Source organism: Lactuca saligna, chromosome 1, assembly GCF_052625555.1.
Source record: "Lactuca saligna cultivar CGN05327 chromosome 1, ASM5262555v1, whole genome shotgun sequence".
NCBI classification, from domain to species: Eukaryota; Viridiplantae; Streptophyta; class Magnoliopsida; order Asterales; family Asteraceae; genus Lactuca; species Lactuca saligna.
In genome coordinates this window covers 12,626,666-12,644,417 of record NC_136417.1, presented here as the reverse complement: position 1 = coordinate 12,644,417, position 17,752 = coordinate 12,626,666, and the positions used below count along the sequence as shown (strand labels likewise).

Here is a 17,752-nt window from a genome sequence, read left to right as displayed (position 1 = left end):
TAGTTTTATAGTTTAATTTGTTGTATTGAATCAATGGTATGTGAGAAATGGTGAAAGCTCGTTAAATAAACAAGAAAACACTTATCAAAATCGTTTTTTGGTCATGGTTATGCGAATAACAATTCCTCAGAGACATGTGTTATTGTCTCTTAGGAATTATTATTTGCATAACCACGATCAAAAATCGATTTTGGTAAGTTTTTTCGATTTCAAACACAATTTTTTCAATCAATTCCAAACACAATTGCTTCGATATTAGTAAGTTCAACACAATTTTTTCGATTCAAACATAATTTTTCGCAGTACTCTTTCATTTTTGTTAAAACTTTCTTTGTGTTTTTACAAATTTACCCCTATTACGTCACTTCTTCAGAGTTTTTCCAATTTCTTAGAGCTGAAGGAGATCCGCAAAGATCCTACATGCATACTGCAGAGACCCTTTCTGTTGAACTCGTGGTTATTTTTTGAAACATCTCTTTTCTGGTAAAAATTTTCAAACACCTCCATTTTTTGGTCAAAAATAATAATAATAATAATAATAATAATAATAATAATAAAGATTCAGCCAAACTTTCGCGTCAATTTGTTGACAATCTCTATGTTATTTCAAGTAAACCCCACCAATTCATACATACATGTTTTCATGTTTGTTAAAAATTAGAAAGTGAAGTTTAAAGAAAGACATCATCATTGGAAATTGGAATGCTGCCAAACCTCATCTTCCATTTGTGCTTTTTTTTTTTTTTTTTTTCCTTTCAAATTCCATGTAAAGACCAATAGGATTGGATGATAAGTTAATTAATGGCATCCCTGTCTTCCATTTGTAATTAATTAGAGTTCATATTGGCATGATTTATGTACATGAGTAACTTTTGTATGTTTTTGTCCTTATGGTTTTTATTTTTGATACTTGCCAGGCTGCCAATTACTTATATAATTGTATTTTGATTTTTCTCTCACTCATTCTTCCCTTGTTTGTCCCATATACAGATTCTCATTTTAGATAAGAAAGGTTTCTCACCTATTTTTGTCAAACACTTCAAAATACTTCATAAAATTACTAAATAAAAATAAACCAAATCATTCTACATGATGAAACTAAACAGCACTATCACCAACCAAGTAAACCAACTAACCATCCATCCATCTATTTCATTTCCATTATAACATTTCTAAAAATCAGAAAAATCTAAAATGTTACCATGTAACAGCTACCAACTAAAAATGTTCCAAACTACTACACCAAACATATACACAAATTAAAAAGTACACAAAACAACTAAAGCAAGCGGATTTTGTACATGACACTGAAGGGTAATAACTAATTAATAACCTAACAAGAAATCGATGGTCATGCCTATTTTTATACTAAACATAACTTCTTCTTCATCATCTTCTAAGAGTCTGCTGCTTCCAAATTAGGTTCCACTTCCACTCCCACTCCCACTTCCGGTTGTTTAGCAACACCACCTCCAACTGCAACACCACCATTCATTCTAGCACGTGCCTCTGCAAACATCCTTTGTTGCTCTGCCAATGCTTCTTCTTCTGTCATCTCTGCACCATTTGTGCACTTTACACCTCTCACTGTATCCTGTGTATCATTTCCCATCACGATTAGTATCAATATTAGTATGAGTTATGATTGGTATGAAAAAGATGAAAAAGTACCATGGTTTCAAGTTTGTGTTGTTCATATGCAGCGTATACTTCTTCTATGTATTCTCCAAAACCAAGTACCTGAAAAAGTTTTTTACTTTTGTTAAGTTCATGAATACATGGGAAAAAGTGATATTGAGGCAAGGTTGTAACTTTGTAAGTTGTTAAAGCTACGTACATAAGTAACAAACCTCTAATGCTTTGAGTACATGTTCTGGTGCAATTGTTCTTCTGTCTTCTCTGCCACAGACTTCGTTTGATTCTGATGAAATTAGATTTATGAATTCTGAAAATTGAACAACGATGGAAATTAATCAAATCAGGTTGTTTTATTTTTGATAGAGGGATAGAAAAGTATGATAAAATTAATTTATTTATCTCACCAACACAACACTCGATTAATAGATCTTGAGTATCTCTTGCAACACGTACATCTGGAGGTAACATTTCTTTGATAATCTTGGTCATGGTAGCTGCAATGAGAAGAATTTGTGTTGGCATATTAAGGGCTTCTACAAGAGAAATACAAACAAGCAAATCTGGATTCGTTTGCTTTCTAAAAGAGATTAGAACATACGATGAATAAAATCAATTTTTGATAGTCGGAATAAAAAAAAATGAGTAAATTGAAAAATCAGGCACTTGGAAAATCAACCTACAGATCGACGTACACAAAATGAAAAGAGAACAAAAGAAACTACAAATTTCAACATGAAAATCAAAATCAACGAACAACGAAACAGTCAAAACTGATGAAACAAACCTTTTGGGAGCGAAGCATCCTCTTTCGTCTTGCCGACGATATCTATAGGTTCCATTTTTCACTCTACGAGAAACAAAAAGGAACTTTTAATCATCAGATCTAAATCGAAACGCAACATAATCACATCTCTGGAACATTAAAATTACAGATCTACCAAATATATCTTTTTTTAGTCTAGAAATTAAACCAAAAAAAAAGAGCTCAGAGTCACGGATCTACATAAGATTTAACAGAAAACAAATCTACAGAGCACTAATGAAAACTTAAAACAACAGATTTCAAACTCACCGAGAAGATCAAATCGCGCATCAAGAGAACGACCTGTACGGGACAGAACCAAATCAGTTGTATGCGAATCGGAAAAAGAAGGATCGGAGGTAGAAACGATGAAGCACGATGGTTATCGATATAGAGGGGGAAGTTCGCAGGCGACTAAGATCGACCACGCGCGTTGGGGAGCGTGGTGTGTTGACCAGGTAGGGGCCGGTGCGATTAGGTTTGCGTGGATGGCACGCGAGAAGGGGTGAGAGTGGGGTTGGTAGGCGATGAGATTCATGAGGCTGCGTTTTATAGTTTTAGGTGTTAGGAATACGAAGGGGAGTGTTTGATGAAACGGTGGGAGCGACAAAAGGAGCGAATCGAGTGGATCCTTCGGCTTTCTTCCAATCACAGGAAACAGGAGCCACAGCCACCCATGACTCGGATCGGATCTCTTTGGTAATGGTCTTGGGCTTCACCAAAACTAATTGGGCTAATTTGAGCTCCAATTCCGATTATTATCAAAATTCAAATTCCATACATCTAAAATTGATGTTTTAGAACTAGAAATTAAATTCAATGATTGATCAAGTTTGATATGAATATGTCCCGCACACAAACATGTACATTTTTCTTTGACTAATTATTGGCAATGGGGCGGATATTGACACTGATCCAATCCAAAACATTAAGAATTATATAGGTTTGGAGCATAGTTTTTTATTTGTTTATCCGTTAACAATTCGTACCCGCTAACCCTCTTATTAAAAGGGTCAGGTATGAATCATCATTGATTTAATCCGTTTATATCCGACCCGTATAAATATTAGAATTATAAATTTATATTTTATATTGCCTAAAGTTTAATTTTAATTCCAATCGAAAGTCCAAAGGATAAAGACCAAAGGCCAAACTGTTTTTATATAGGACTCGAGAAGTCGACTTCTAGACTTCCAATCTTTTACCAAGAATCATGATGTAATTTCATCGAGCAATCACTAATTTTATTTATAACTCATTAAAGTCATTTACCAACCGGAAAAAAAGTTTGTAATCGCTATTATTTATCATTGCAATCGACAATTAAAAATCAATTAGAAGTTCCTACAATAGTGATTTTAATTCCAATTGAAAGTCCTTGAGTAGGTAATGTGTTTTCCAAATCAACATTTGTTTTATTTAATAAATAATATTTCAAGAATTAAATAAAATATGCTTGATTATTCAAAAAATCTATTACAGGGGGCGGTTTGAATATATGTTGATTCGGTAAATCAGGATATGAGTTTGATTATTCAAAACCATGTGGGTTACGGAGAGGGTTTGGATTATATTTTCAAATTTATTAAACTGGTTTGAATCAAGGTCGATTCGCTTTAAACTTACTCATTGCCAGGTCTAACAACATTCCTTCACTCCATTCACATCCTTTTTAAGGTATAATTTTGAATTTTCTAACGGATCTTTTAATGATGATTCAAGGCATCTTTCTCCTTATAATATAATTAAAGTATGAGTTTATATAGATTTTAGTGAAGTTAAGTATTATAGACATTTGGAATTTACATGAGTATCAAATGGTATTTGGAGTTATTTACAAGTATGAGTTAGGAGTGCAGAATATGCACTCATATGAGCACTTTTTTGGTCATGAACATGACGAATGATGAAGACTAACGGGAATCTCCCCTTACGGGGCCTTAAGCAATACACATTGTAGCCACATAAATGTAATTCACGAGAAGGACTCAATGATGATGAGAATATTCTTAAACGGAAAAACATGGAGCACTACAAGCTTGTTGCCACTCTCGTTGACACCAACTCCAATTCGAGGGACATTGCTAGTCAACCCATACCTAACATTTTCTAGATTGGACATCCCATATATTATTCGATAGACGTGTTAGTTCATGCATGCTCTACATGAACCTCACGTTGATGCTCTTGAGCAGACTATACCATACATTTGAGTTTGGTTTACAATAATACCCAATAACCTCGTTCCCAACTTATGACATATAACCCTATACGACTCACGACTATGCCGGCTGTCCGGATACAATCCACCATAGGATACTGTATTTTCTTTAGCGACAACTTTCTATCATGGTCTACAAAACGTCAAGTTGTGTAGTCAAGGTCTAGTATGGAGGCATAATATCATGGCATTGTCAATGCATATTGGCTTTACAACATCCTCCTTGAACTTCACACGTCACTTCAACTAGCCATACTTATCTATTATAATATAATGTTCCTTTTGTTTATATATCAGACATTTTTAATTAATTCTAGAGGACTATATATATATATATATATATATATATATATATATATATATATATATATATATATAAATGATTCTCAAATTCCTTTAACTTTTCAATCGAGGGGCATATTAGTCACATATGTAAAAAGGATTTCTTTTTATAAACACCACCTATTTTCCATGACACCCCACTCTAAGAGCATCCACAATGGTGAGTTTAATGAGAGAGTTGAATGAGGTGTCAAGTCTATGTGTCATTCAATGGATGAAACTCAACCATTATGAGATTCCACCTTGGCATTCAATGGATTTGGAGTTCAAGGGCCATTGAACTCTTCAATAGGAAAAATGAAAGTTTTAATCCTTAAAAATTTACTATAAATTACATTTTTTTTAACATTCTATTGAACTTTGTAGAGTTCAATGCATTGTAGAGAAAAAAATAATAAAGTTGTATGGATTTTATAAGGATGATGTGACAATACATTAAACTCTATGGAATTCAATGCATTGTAGATGCTCTAAATTTTGATAGAGGTTAGTGTATTTAAATCTATGTCCTCTATCACATTAATTGTTTCTTGTTATAATAATACTCCTAGTATGCACACATATATAGGTATTTTATATTTGTTCAGAATATTTTAGTCTCAATGTATTTATAGTTGCATATATTGTATGATTAGATATGCTAGTTCACTATAAACATTGATCTGATACTAATCTGTCACACCCCAGAACCGGAATGGCGGAAACGTCCAGGGGCGAATGACTTCATATTGTAATATCATAGCAAGTTTATATAAATGAAATATAGACATCATCATCACCATACAAATAAGATAACAACATACATGGTTTGCATCATTGTGTTTGTACATAAAACTACATCCCAAAAATATCAAGTGTATGATGAAAAACAAAAATACAACAAATGTCCAAGTTCCTTAGCTGCCAACCTGTTTAGTGAGTTTCTGAGAATACAAATTATTTAGAAAAGCGTCACCATATAAAATGTTGGTGAGTTCGTAAGCATGTTTATAGGAAAACGTTGCATTAGTTCGTGAACAACAGAAAATCTGATATTTTCGGTAAAAATCGTTTGTGAGTTTTGTTTCAAATATTATATTATATATATATATATATATATATATATATATATATATATATATATATATATATATATATATATATATATATATATATATATAGAGAGAGAGAGAGAGAGAGAGGGTGTTTCCCAGAAAATCATGTATTTTCAGATATACATACATACATATATATATATATATATATATAAGTGTGGTCTTAACCCTGAGACCCGAGTGGTGGAATTAAACGTAAAATAGTGAATGTATAGTCACATACTTTGTAACATGAGTAGAGTATATGTATTTCGTAAATTTATTATGTTGTTATTATCTATGTGAGTCGTTATAACCAAACTAATATGACGGCGTGTTTGTCTTGATGTTCTTCAGGTGTCGGTTTCTGAGAAGACATTTGCCACCCTAGACTGACATGTCTAGCTGTAGCAAGCAACTTAGGTATGGGGTGTCAACCCCGTATACATAAATTCCCGCTCTCCCTCCAGGAGACTCTAGTCATAAGTATTGGACTTTCTATGTACACTAGGTAGGTACGAGTGAAAGAGTGTCTCACAAGAGCCTTAACGAAATTTACGCGAATAGTTTGTTTCAATATTTAACATTAAAATTACGTTACAAGTGCATATTTTTTTACTGTAACTCATAGATAACAAAAATATAATCATTTTTATCGAGAGTGTCAGAATGACTTGTGATTTAACTGTTGTTATCAAAACAGTCTATTGTTAACAATATTTTCACCATAGTCCCAATTTACATAAAAGTGACATTGAGGCCCAATTAATATATAGTTTGTCACATGAGGCCCAAATTTAGTAGATTTGTCTTATAAGGTCCAAATTTGACCCAAATTAAGTAGATTTGTCTTATAAGTGGCCCTTTTTATCAAGGATGAACTTAAATGGCCCAATATTAACCAAAAAGTCAATAATGACCCATTATTACCATGAATGTCAAAAATGGCCCAATAATGCCAAAGTTGTCGAAATGGGCCCATTTTTACTAAAACTCTCATTTGAGGCCCATTTTTGCAAAAGTGTTCAAAAATCGCCCATGTTTGCTAAATAATACATTTTTGGCCCTTTTCAAATAAAAAGGTCATATTTGGCCCAAGTTTATTAAATAATTCACTTTCGGCCTATTTTAAATAAAAGTCCCAAATATGACCCAAGTTTATTAAGAAGCCCATTTTCGGTCCATTTTAATTATAAATGTCATAAAGGATCCATTTTTACCAAAAATGACTATTTTAGCCCGTAAATACCGAAAATGACATAAAAGGCCCATTTTTATAAAAAATGACCATTTTAGTCCATTCTTCATTCTATTAACAAACATCGTCCTTTTTATGTTTCATAGTAAATTCTCAAACATGTTTAACATATTCAAGCATCTTAATAGGTTACATAAGGTAAGTTATTTCTCAAAAACTTCCAACTTGGATGAAATCTCAAGTTCATGGGTATTTTTCAAGATTTTATAACATTTCACACACCATAACATGAAAACATACACATGCAAGCATATATAGAAAGATTTTACACAAAACCAAGCTTGTATTCCCCCTTAAAGATGGAAAATCACGAAAATAAAGGGGTATGAAGCTCACCTTAGGGATTTTTTGTTTTTGAAGAGGAAGAATGGAGTGAGTTTTCGGCCTTAGCTAGCTTATTTGAAGAGATTTGTGGAGTTTTGGTGTTCTAGGATCACAAACATAAAAAGTAGAGTGGTTTTGAGAAAAGATCTTAGCATAAGATAGAGTTAAACAACTAGAGTGTGAAGTAACTTACCAAGTTTGGAAGCATGAAGAACCTTCTTAAGCAAACACACATACACACACTCATGATTTTAGAGGAGGAAAGAAGAGAGAGTTTTATTTCGAAAGTGGAGTGGAAAATGAGGGTGGAGTGTGAGTTTGAAAATAAAGAATGGAGAGGGGTTGGGGGATTTACGGCCGATAAGAGGGGAGGGTAGGGATCATAGGGTTGACTTCTAAGGTTTGTGATGTGAGTGTTACTTAGATGCATGAGATGTAATGCATGGTTATCCACCATGTAATATGGAGGTGGCAATGCATTTATCCAATGCATTTTTTTAAATGACCGATCGGTCATGGAGAGGGGAGAAAGAAAAATCGTTTGGGATTAGCTTGGGAAGTTAACCGAGAACTCGTTGCCCTAATAAGGTTTTTTGGCCCACGAAGGCCAATTTATGGGTTTGCGACCCAATGAGGCTAAATAAAATGGTTCTCGGCCCAATATGCTTAAAATAATTCTTCATGGCTCAATATGGCCCAATATGGAATTAGATAGCGATTTTTGGCCCAATTCCAAAGGAGTCAAGATGAAGGATTATTAGCCCATTAGGCCCAATAAGAGAGTTTTGGCCCTTTAAGGGGTTTGGACCCAGAAAACTTGGGCTAAGGACCAAGGTTGAGTGAATATACTCGTTGGGTTATATTTTGAGTTTACACGAGGGAGTTTTAACTAGAAACACAAATTATTGGATGTATAAATTTGTATTATATTGAAATTAACTTATGCTATGCCTAGTGTTACGTAGTTACACAAAGGATGCTAGTTGTATATGGATAGAGATTTCTAGCCCTAAAATGCTAGTTGTGACACATATCTATGCAATATTTTTAGTTATTCATTTAAATATGTTTTAACTAATTTTTTTAAAGTGATATAACATATACCATACGTTACTTTTTTTTATTAATCAAGTTAGCATTTTTTTTCTTACTGATAAGCCAACACTTTGTATAATGGATGCTCTAATAGGACCTATAGTAGAATAGTTTCCTTTTTAACGTTTTTATACCAGTGTTCGTGTGGTTGTGGTCCGTTGTCATGTAGACCACGGATACGCCTGTTGTTTGTATATCAGATGCTCTAATAGGACCCATAGTATAATAGTTCCCTCTTTAATGTTTTTAATTAACATTTTGATTAGTGGCTTTGGGTGTTAAATATGGGAATTATGTGGATACAAAATCTGGTTTGAGTATTGGTATTAATTATTAAATGATTATTTTTATTTAATGATAACATTTTCGTTGGTGTAATGATCCATTGATCAATAGAGGTGGTCTAATAAAGCTTAGCCATTGTGCTTGGTATGTGTGTGTTAGACGTATTTTGTATGTATGTATTTTATGCGTTCCATTGTTCTTTGCCTATTTAGTCATAGCCCATTCCTTGTACACATTATATATATATATATATATATATATATATATATATATATATATATATATATATATATATATATATATATATATATTCTTGTATTGTACCTTTGGTTGGGATATGAAAGATATAATTTGAAACATGGTATCAGAGCCAATCTAACCCTAGTCGATAAGTTTTTTTCCTCTTATTTCTACCTTCCGTCATTCCATACATTTTCTTCTTGTTTCTTCTCTCCTTCTCCATGATGGGATCACGCAAAAATTCTTCCAAAACTTATCCCCCTTATAAGATATATAGGATTACCAACATAAAATCGTATGTTCCGCTCATTCTTGACTTAGACGAAATGAATTACGAATCTTGCAATGAGTTATTCAAAACTCACTGCATTGGATACTTAGTTTATGATCACCAGGATTACACTAATTCAAAACCCGATGACCTAGAATGGAAATAGGTGGACAACATTATCAAGCAATGGATCAATGGAACTCTTACTCAACCTCTTCTGCAATCCATCATCAAAATTGATTCTACTACTGCCCATGTCTGGAAATCTGTTGGAGATCTATTCCATGAGAATTCCATGAAACCTGACGATGAACTCTGGTCCATTACTACTGACAATTCCATTGTCTTAGATTATTGCACTCATGTAAAGTCCATTATTGGTCTTCTAGATAACCTTGGAGCATCGGTACTGGAACAAAACCTTGTGATTTATACTATTAATGGTTTGTCTAAAAAATTTGCTCATGTTGCAACCACCATTTGACATCAAAACCCTTTCCCACTATAACGCATGGTTCTTGCCATTGGAAGAAGGAAAAACTTGAAGACGCAGGAAGGAGCTTATAGATCCAGAATCATTGCCTTATCCATGATATTTTGCTGGTATAAAGCTTGAACCTTGCCTTGTGGTCATTTAGATCTCCATTTTTGGAGTTCCTTGCTTGTTTTTTGTCCAAAGGAAATGATTCTTGGTATTTGGACATCCCAAGTGGATAACACTTCAAATCTAGGGTCTTGAGGGGTTTTCATGGCATAAAGGTGCCAACTTTATGGCCATGGAAGTCCCATGCAACCTTTAGATCGTCATTTTGGTCTTTTGAAGCTTCTAATGGCCATGCATGAGGATCAAGTTTAAGACTTTACGTGATTACTAGTCCCTAGAGTCCAGATCTTTGACCTTATGGTCTATCTTATAGTTTTGGTTGTTCTTGGATCAAGACCTTGGCCTTTTTGGGTTATAGTTAGAGCTTATTTCTTCTAGGGTAGGTTTTAATTGGTAAAGTTAGAAACTTTACCCTCTTAAATGTATTTTCGGCCCAGATCTGGAATATGAGACTTGGATTTGAAGAATAATGGCTTAATGCATTATGAACGGTTAACAGACTGAAGAACTTGGCGAGTTCATATAGGAAATAGATGAGTTGAGCCGGAGTGTCCCGATTCTGTTAAAAATGAAGAACTCGACGAGTTAAAGGAGGACTCGATGAGTTGATTCGAAAAGTCACAATTCTGAGATTTATGGGAACTCGACGATTTGAGTCAACTTGAAGCGTTGACTTTGACTTTGACCATAGTTGACCCTAAAGGGGTTATGAGTACGAAATGGTTAAGGGGTTGTTTTGGTTCAAGGAGTGAGTAGAGTTGATTCCTAGGCAGAGACGTTTCAGATATCATCTGACATTGGTGGTGAGTTTTCCTCCTGTTTGAACGAGTTGAAGGCCCCAATGTTGGCCTGTATTTATGACTGTATGTATTCCGAACTAAAGTCCGATGCCGGGAAGTGCTTGATGTATGTTTATATGTTTTCTGCATTTCACACACCACAATGTATATCCTAGGATGTTTGCTCTGATGTTTTGATATGTTTGCTTTGATTTTTATTATTATGGATACTATGATTCACGCTTTTGAGGGAATGTTTTGATAACTACTGTTATTTAATAATTTTAAAATGAAATTTTTGGGACTATATTTTATGTATGTTACACCCATATTCCTTAAAACATGCTTTATGCTCACGTTGGAGGAATGCTCCATGATTAAAGATTGACAACGAATGGTGCAAGCTTCTCATCTCGATGATTCATCCGCTCCCACCATCCTCAACACTAAAATGGAAAATCGACCTCAACTCAATAATCGCGGGAATCAAAATCATGGCAAAGGTGGTGGTCGACACTTCAGAGGCGGTGGAAGAGGAGGCAAGGCCGACAGAGGCGGCGAAAGAGGACGATCGCAGGGCAGTAGCGTGCCTTTTCTCTCGTAGGGTAGCATCACCCCCTTTTTCTTGATTGGAAACAACGCTAACTCTTGGGGGTCATCATTTTTTGGCTTGGTCTACCTGCTTCACATCGACCCAACAAAAATGTTGTTGGGCTGCTTCCCACGCCTTATACATCTTTGCCCAATTCTCCACATACTAGGCTACTTTAACATTGACGTAGCAGGCTCCACAACCCATATCGACTCCAACTCATTTTCTTCAGGCCTACATGGTTGGCCCACAACATCAACAATACAACATGTCACCTTATTTTCATTTTCCAAGTTCCTCTCTAGATCAAACTACTATAATATCACAAGCTTTCTGTACCTTGACTCTACAAGATCCGGGTAATGCAAACTGGTACATGGACACCAGGGTAACTGCTCATCTTCACTTCGACGCATGTATTCTCAAATCTTTTAGCAATAAGTTGTCTAATTTTTATGTTTTTATTAGGTGTTGGATCTCGAATTCCGGTTGTCCAAATGGGCAACTATACTCTTGGCCTTGATCCTTTTCGTACCTTACCCTTGAAAAATGTCATCATAACACCTCAGATTATTAAAAACCTTGTATCTGTTCATAAACTTACCCGTTATAACAAATGTAGAATTGAATTTGACGAGTTTAGGTTTTCTGTGAAGGATTTCGTGATGAAACAAGTCCTCATTCGATGTGACAGCTCTAGTGTTCTCAATCCTGTTACAAGTCTTTCTCCTCAAGCATTCCTTAGTGTTGCTTCCTCAACATGGCACCAAAGGCTATGCCGTCCTAGCAATCAAGTTTTTTAGCATTTACTTTCCAGTAAATTTATTTCTTGCAATAAAAGGACTCTCATTTATTACGTCATGCTTGTCAACTTGGAAAAAAACGTACGATTATATTTTGACTTGTCAAAAGCTGATGCTTTATTTCTGTTTCAAGTTATTCATTCCGATGTTTGGACTTCTCCTTTGTTAAGTCACAGTGGAATAACATATTATGTTATATTTCTTGATCAATTCTCTCATTTTTTGTGGGTGTACCCTCTTCGTAATAAGTTTGATGTTTTCTCTAAATTTCTTCGCTTTCGAGCTTATGTCAAAAACTAATTTCACACTGACATCTAAACTTTTCAATGTGACAATGGAAAAGAATTTGGCAATTCTCAATTTCACCACTTATGAAATTCAAATGGAATCCATATGCGTTTCTCTTTTCCTTACACCTCACAACAAAATAGTAAATATGAAAGAATGCTCCGAACTATAAATAATATTATTCGTACCCTTCTATTCCAAGCCCATCTTCCTCCAATATATTGGGTCAAAGCTTTACACATGGCGAGTCACTTATTAAACATTGTTCCTTCCACCACTCATAAACTTTTCAACAAACATCCATCTTATTCTCATCTTCATGTCTTTGGTTGTCTATGCTACCCACACCTAAATAACACTCACAGATTACAACCACAATCAATTACATGCATCTTCCTTGGATACCCTACTATCACAAAGGATTTTGATGTCTCAATCTTCACACAAATCAAATCATTATCTCGTGTCATGTCACCTTTGATGAATCCGTTTTTCCTTTTGGTTCTATGACACCCCATCGTTCTCCCGAGTATGACTTTCTCAACTTTGACAATTCTCGAAATTGTTGCAATAATACAAGCCACCCTTCTTAGCCTCTTCATCCATTTTTACCTATTCAAACCACCATTGAGGATGTCGCTCCTATCGACACCCCTCTATTGTCGGAACTCCTATTAGTAATGATTGTTCTGTTGGCGCTCATCCCCATTCTCCACCACCTTCTCCAACCATTGACCCTCCTGTCCCAAATATCTCTAAAACCCTCCAAAATTCTCTTCCATCCCCCTCGCACTCATTCCATGAATACTCGCTCTCAACACGACATCTTTAAACCAATCAACAAACTTAACCTTCATATTAAACCCAATCCGGATTCTTCCCCTTTACCTCCTTCACGGGTTCTATAATTGTCGATCATACTCCCATTTGTTTATCTATAGATAGGGACATCATCTGGCGTATTTGCTTCTTTATGTTGATTACATTGTTCTGACAACCACTTCTATAGATCTTCTTCAGCAAATTATTACCATCTTATGTTTAGAGTTTTCCATGTCTGACTTGGGGTCTCTAAATTATTTCATTGGTATTGTTGTCACCAGAGCTCGTCATAGCATGTTCTTATATCAGCAAAAGTATGCCTCCAAGATCTTGGAGTGAGCTTAGATGTCCAATTGTAAACCAACTTGCACTCATGCCGACACATCAACTAAGCTCGATGGAACTAATCCTCCTATCACTGACCCGAACCTTTATCGCAGCCTCGCTGGAGCCTTACAATACTTGACTTTTACTCGGCCAAACATCACTTATGGCGTTCAATAGATTTTCCTTTTTATGCATGACCCTCGAGAGCCTCATTTTTCGGCCCTCAAGCACATTCTTAGATATATTTGTGGCACTCTACATCATGGCTTACAGATATATGCATCTCCCTTGCATGGCTTAGTTGCTTACTTTGATGCAGATTGGGCTGGCTGCCCATCCTCTAGACGATCCACATCCGCTTACTGTGTTTTTCTCAGATAGAACCTCATCTCTTGGTCCTCCAAGAGACAAAGGTACCATTTCTCGCTCCAGTACCGAGGCTGGGTATAGGGGTGTTGTGAATGCTGGTGCAGAGATGTGTTGGCTTCACAACCTATGACGTGAGCTTCTATATCCTCCTCTCACGGCCATTATAGTTTATTGTGATAATGTTAGTGTCGTGTACCTATCCTCTAATCGAGTTCAACATCAACATTCAAAGCACATAAATATTGACATTCATTTCGTCAAAAGATAAAGTTGACATGGCATAGGCTCGAGTTCTTCATGTTCCATCATCGTCTCGATATGCGTGTATCATCACTAAAGGACTACCGTCATCGTTGTTTCTTAACTTCAGATCCAGTCTGAACGTTCGTTCTCGACCTTCCGTCCCGACTGCGGTGGGACGTTAGACGTATTTTGTATGTATGTATTTTATTTGGCCCATTGTTCTTAGCCCATTTAGCCATAGCCTATTCCTTGTACGTATTGTATATATATTCTTGTATTATATCCTTGGTGGGGATATGAAAGATATAATTTGGAACACTTTGTATGTGTTTGGATAGAATACATACCATTAGTGTCATCTTTGGAGTGGATTGATGTTTTAACGAGCCGGATGTGACGATAGACTACAAAAGAAACTGTATTTTTTGAAATTAAAATCACATGTATTTGAAATTGAAACCCGACTCCTCAGCTCAATGAAGACTCTTTGCATCAAGGTAGGTCATGATAAATAAGTATCCAGAACATATATACACACAAATTAAAAGTATCCAACAAAACAACAAACTATTCTCTATTCTCTGATGTTTCTTTTCCTTCGATCCTAAAACTAATGGATTTCGTCTAACTCTCTGTTGGTTTTAAGGTTCTTCATATGCAAAGCAATTACATTCAAATTTATATACAAAAAATCTACAGGGGAATACAAAATCACGAGTTTACCCTAAAGATCAAGGCAATGGAACGGGGAATCCAAACGATTCGGCTGCAGATTTAGCCATCACTCTTGCGAATTCACTAAAACTAATGACACCATCGCCATCTGTATCAGCCTCTTCGATCATCTCGGTGAGCTCTTTATACGTCAATGGCTGACCCATTTTCGCCATGGCCTTGGCGAGCTCAGCCCTCGTGATAACCCCATTCCTGTCTCTATCAAACGAATGGAAGACCTTGACAAGTTGTGTTTGATTGAAGATGTACTGCTCCGTCGTCATGTCTGGTAACATGGCGCGCACCATTTCCTCGAATTCAACAGCACCGTTGCCATTGGAGTCCATGTTGTTGAAGAGCATATCAATCTGATCGCCGGAGGGTTTCAGGCCTAGAGAACGGAGGAGGGCGGCTAGCTCTAGGTGGGTTAGGGATCCATCAGCGTCCATGTCAAACCGGTTAAATATGTCCCGGAGTTGTTTGAGTTGGTCAACCGGTATCAATGTGGTCGACATGGTGGTGGTGGTGGTGGTGGCCGGCCGCCTGATCTTGATCTCATATATATTGCGACAATCAATGGATTATGGTTGTTTTGATTGCCTGTTTTTTGTTTAACGGCGGCGAGGAATGATAGAGAGGGTGGTTTAGGGAATAAGATAGGAGGAATGCATACATGTACCTTCGGAAGCCATGGAAGCCTCTTTCGTGTTCATAACAACAACAACAAATAAAATGCAAAGAGAACAGAAAAGGAGGTCATTGATTCTTATGAAATGTCAACTATTTGGTTATACGAGCTTTTGCAAAATTATTTGTATATGTTTTGAATTTAAATATAATACAAGCATATGTACTCGATCTGGTCGCTTAAATTTTAAAAATAGTTATGGCGTCAATAAAACCCGGGCATCAATAAGTATTTGTATTTCGGTGCTAATTCTATGCATAAGATTGGGTCAAGGAAGCATTTCTTTACGACTTTAACTTTTCTCTTTGTGACTTCGAATTAAAATAAAATTATTTTGGGTAAATTATTAATAAGGGAAAAAAAAAAACTGAAATTTTAATCTGCTTTTAAGAACTGATTACCATTTTTTTTTTCTAATTTAAACGGCTATAATAGATATTTAAGTGATTATCTCTCCTTTTTTTTTTCTTTAAGTCAATGATAAATAGTATATTAGGTTTTTACCATTTGACATGCATCAAGAGAGTGTCTTCAATTACTTCAAATTAAATAATACAAAGACTAATTCTATAGGTACCTTCAATTACTTATTCAGTTATTGTATCCCTACATATAAGTGTTTGAGCCTATATATATATATATTATGTTTGAGTTTTTATACGAATGAGAAAGTACGTATATTAACACCCGATACAAATTGCAAGGAAAATGCTGCTATATAACCAAAAGAAAACGAGTATCAACAATCAAATGACCCAGATCTTCTAAATATGCAATATGTAGGGTCATACGACACCCTGTTCCGCCTTACGCGGCTCCCCTTTTCCGGCGAGTGTAATCACATGACCATCACAGGCACCACCACAACCCACCATGCACTGCGATAATCTGCCTTTTAACCACCCGAAACAATCTCTACTCTTTATAACCTTATCCAAGGGTGCCTCCGCTGCTTGTCTGCCATAAATCCTTCCGAAGACACAGGAAAGAATGGTAAGCACCATCAACACCGACATGACTGCGAAGAATGGCCCGATGGATCCTGACGACGAATGAACGTCTCCTCGTGCGATGGGTTCTTGCTCTTGAGGCTGCTGGCTTTCTGGCAATAAAGTTGATAGGGAAGTAGCCATTGTTGGATTGACACTAAGCTTCGCAGTTATGTATGTTTTGTATATATAATGGATGACATGTACATGTGTTTGTAAGTAATGTACAAGACGGTGATGCTTTCGAATATGCTTTTGGCTTTTTTGAAGATGCAACTCAATGTGAATTACATGGAAAGGCAAAAGTGTGGGTAAAGTTAAGGCTTATTTAACATGGATTCTTTTGCTTTCTAAGAGGGAAGGACAGCCTTTTTTAACTTCCTACTTACTAGCTAAGATTTCTTAATACACAATAACTTCGTAAACTATACTTGATTGAAATTGTTATATAAGATATTATCAGAATACACAATTCTAATATGGAAAATATACATTCCGACTTTTTTTTATATATAAGATATGTGTGGATTTTAAAATTGTTTTTCAAAAGAACAATATAAAACAAAAAAGATTTCAACGTATATAACTACCACTTATATACAAAGGAAATGTTGATAAAAAATATATTTCATAATAATAAATTAAACAATGATGTATTCAAGTTAATGTTATATGTAGGAGTAATGCGAAACAACCACACTAGATCTACCAAAAGTAAATTCATTATAAACTTACCTAAAGATATTGTAAGACCTAATGACGTCCCCACCTGAAAAATTACTTTCAACCATATCAAGAACAACATCAAACATCTTTCTCTTAGAACAAAAATGTGTAAAAACACCCCTCGATATTGGAGATCCATCTTATCTCAGCAATAGGATCCTTGGTCCCATCAAACTCTGGTGGCTTCGTGTTGCTGAACTCCCGAAACAACAATGAGTCACCTCCCTGTGGCCTGGCAACGGCGACAGCTACGGTGGCT

At 35.5% G+C, this 17,752-nt stretch overlaps 2 protein-coding genes and 1 pseudogene across 2 annotated transcripts; all 3 read right to left on the bottom strand.

Moving 5' to 3' along the window:
* Positions 1 to 1,123: 1,123 nt before the first annotated feature.
* On the bottom strand, positions 1,124 to 3,060 carry LOC145009322 (protein Dr1 homolog). Its single transcript, XM_078968065.1, has 6 exons — positions 2,711 to 3,060; positions 2,423 to 2,485; positions 2,043 to 2,132; positions 1,851 to 1,945; positions 1,672 to 1,740; positions 1,124 to 1,594 (listed from the first exon to the last, which is right to left on the bottom strand). The coding sequence occupies exons 2-6, from the start codon at positions 2,475 to 2,477 to the stop codon at positions 1,397 to 1,399; spliced, it is 507 nt and encodes a 168-aa protein (XP_078824191.1). The 5' UTR covers positions 2,478 to 2,485; positions 2,711 to 3,060; the 3' UTR covers positions 1,124 to 1,396.
* An 11,896-nt stretch (positions 3,061 to 14,956) lies between these two features.
* LOC145048263 (putative calcium-binding protein CML16 pseudogene) lies at positions 14,957 to 15,879 on the bottom strand (annotated as a pseudogene).
* Positions 15,880 to 16,563: 684 nt separating this feature from the next.
* Positions 16,564 to 16,911, bottom strand: LOC145002705 (uncharacterized). Its single transcript, XM_078961921.1, has one exon. It carries the CDS (start codon positions 16,909 to 16,911, stop codon positions 16,564 to 16,566), a length of 348 nt encoding a protein of 115 aa, XP_078818047.1.
* Between the last annotated feature and the right edge of the window lie 841 nt (positions 16,912 to 17,752).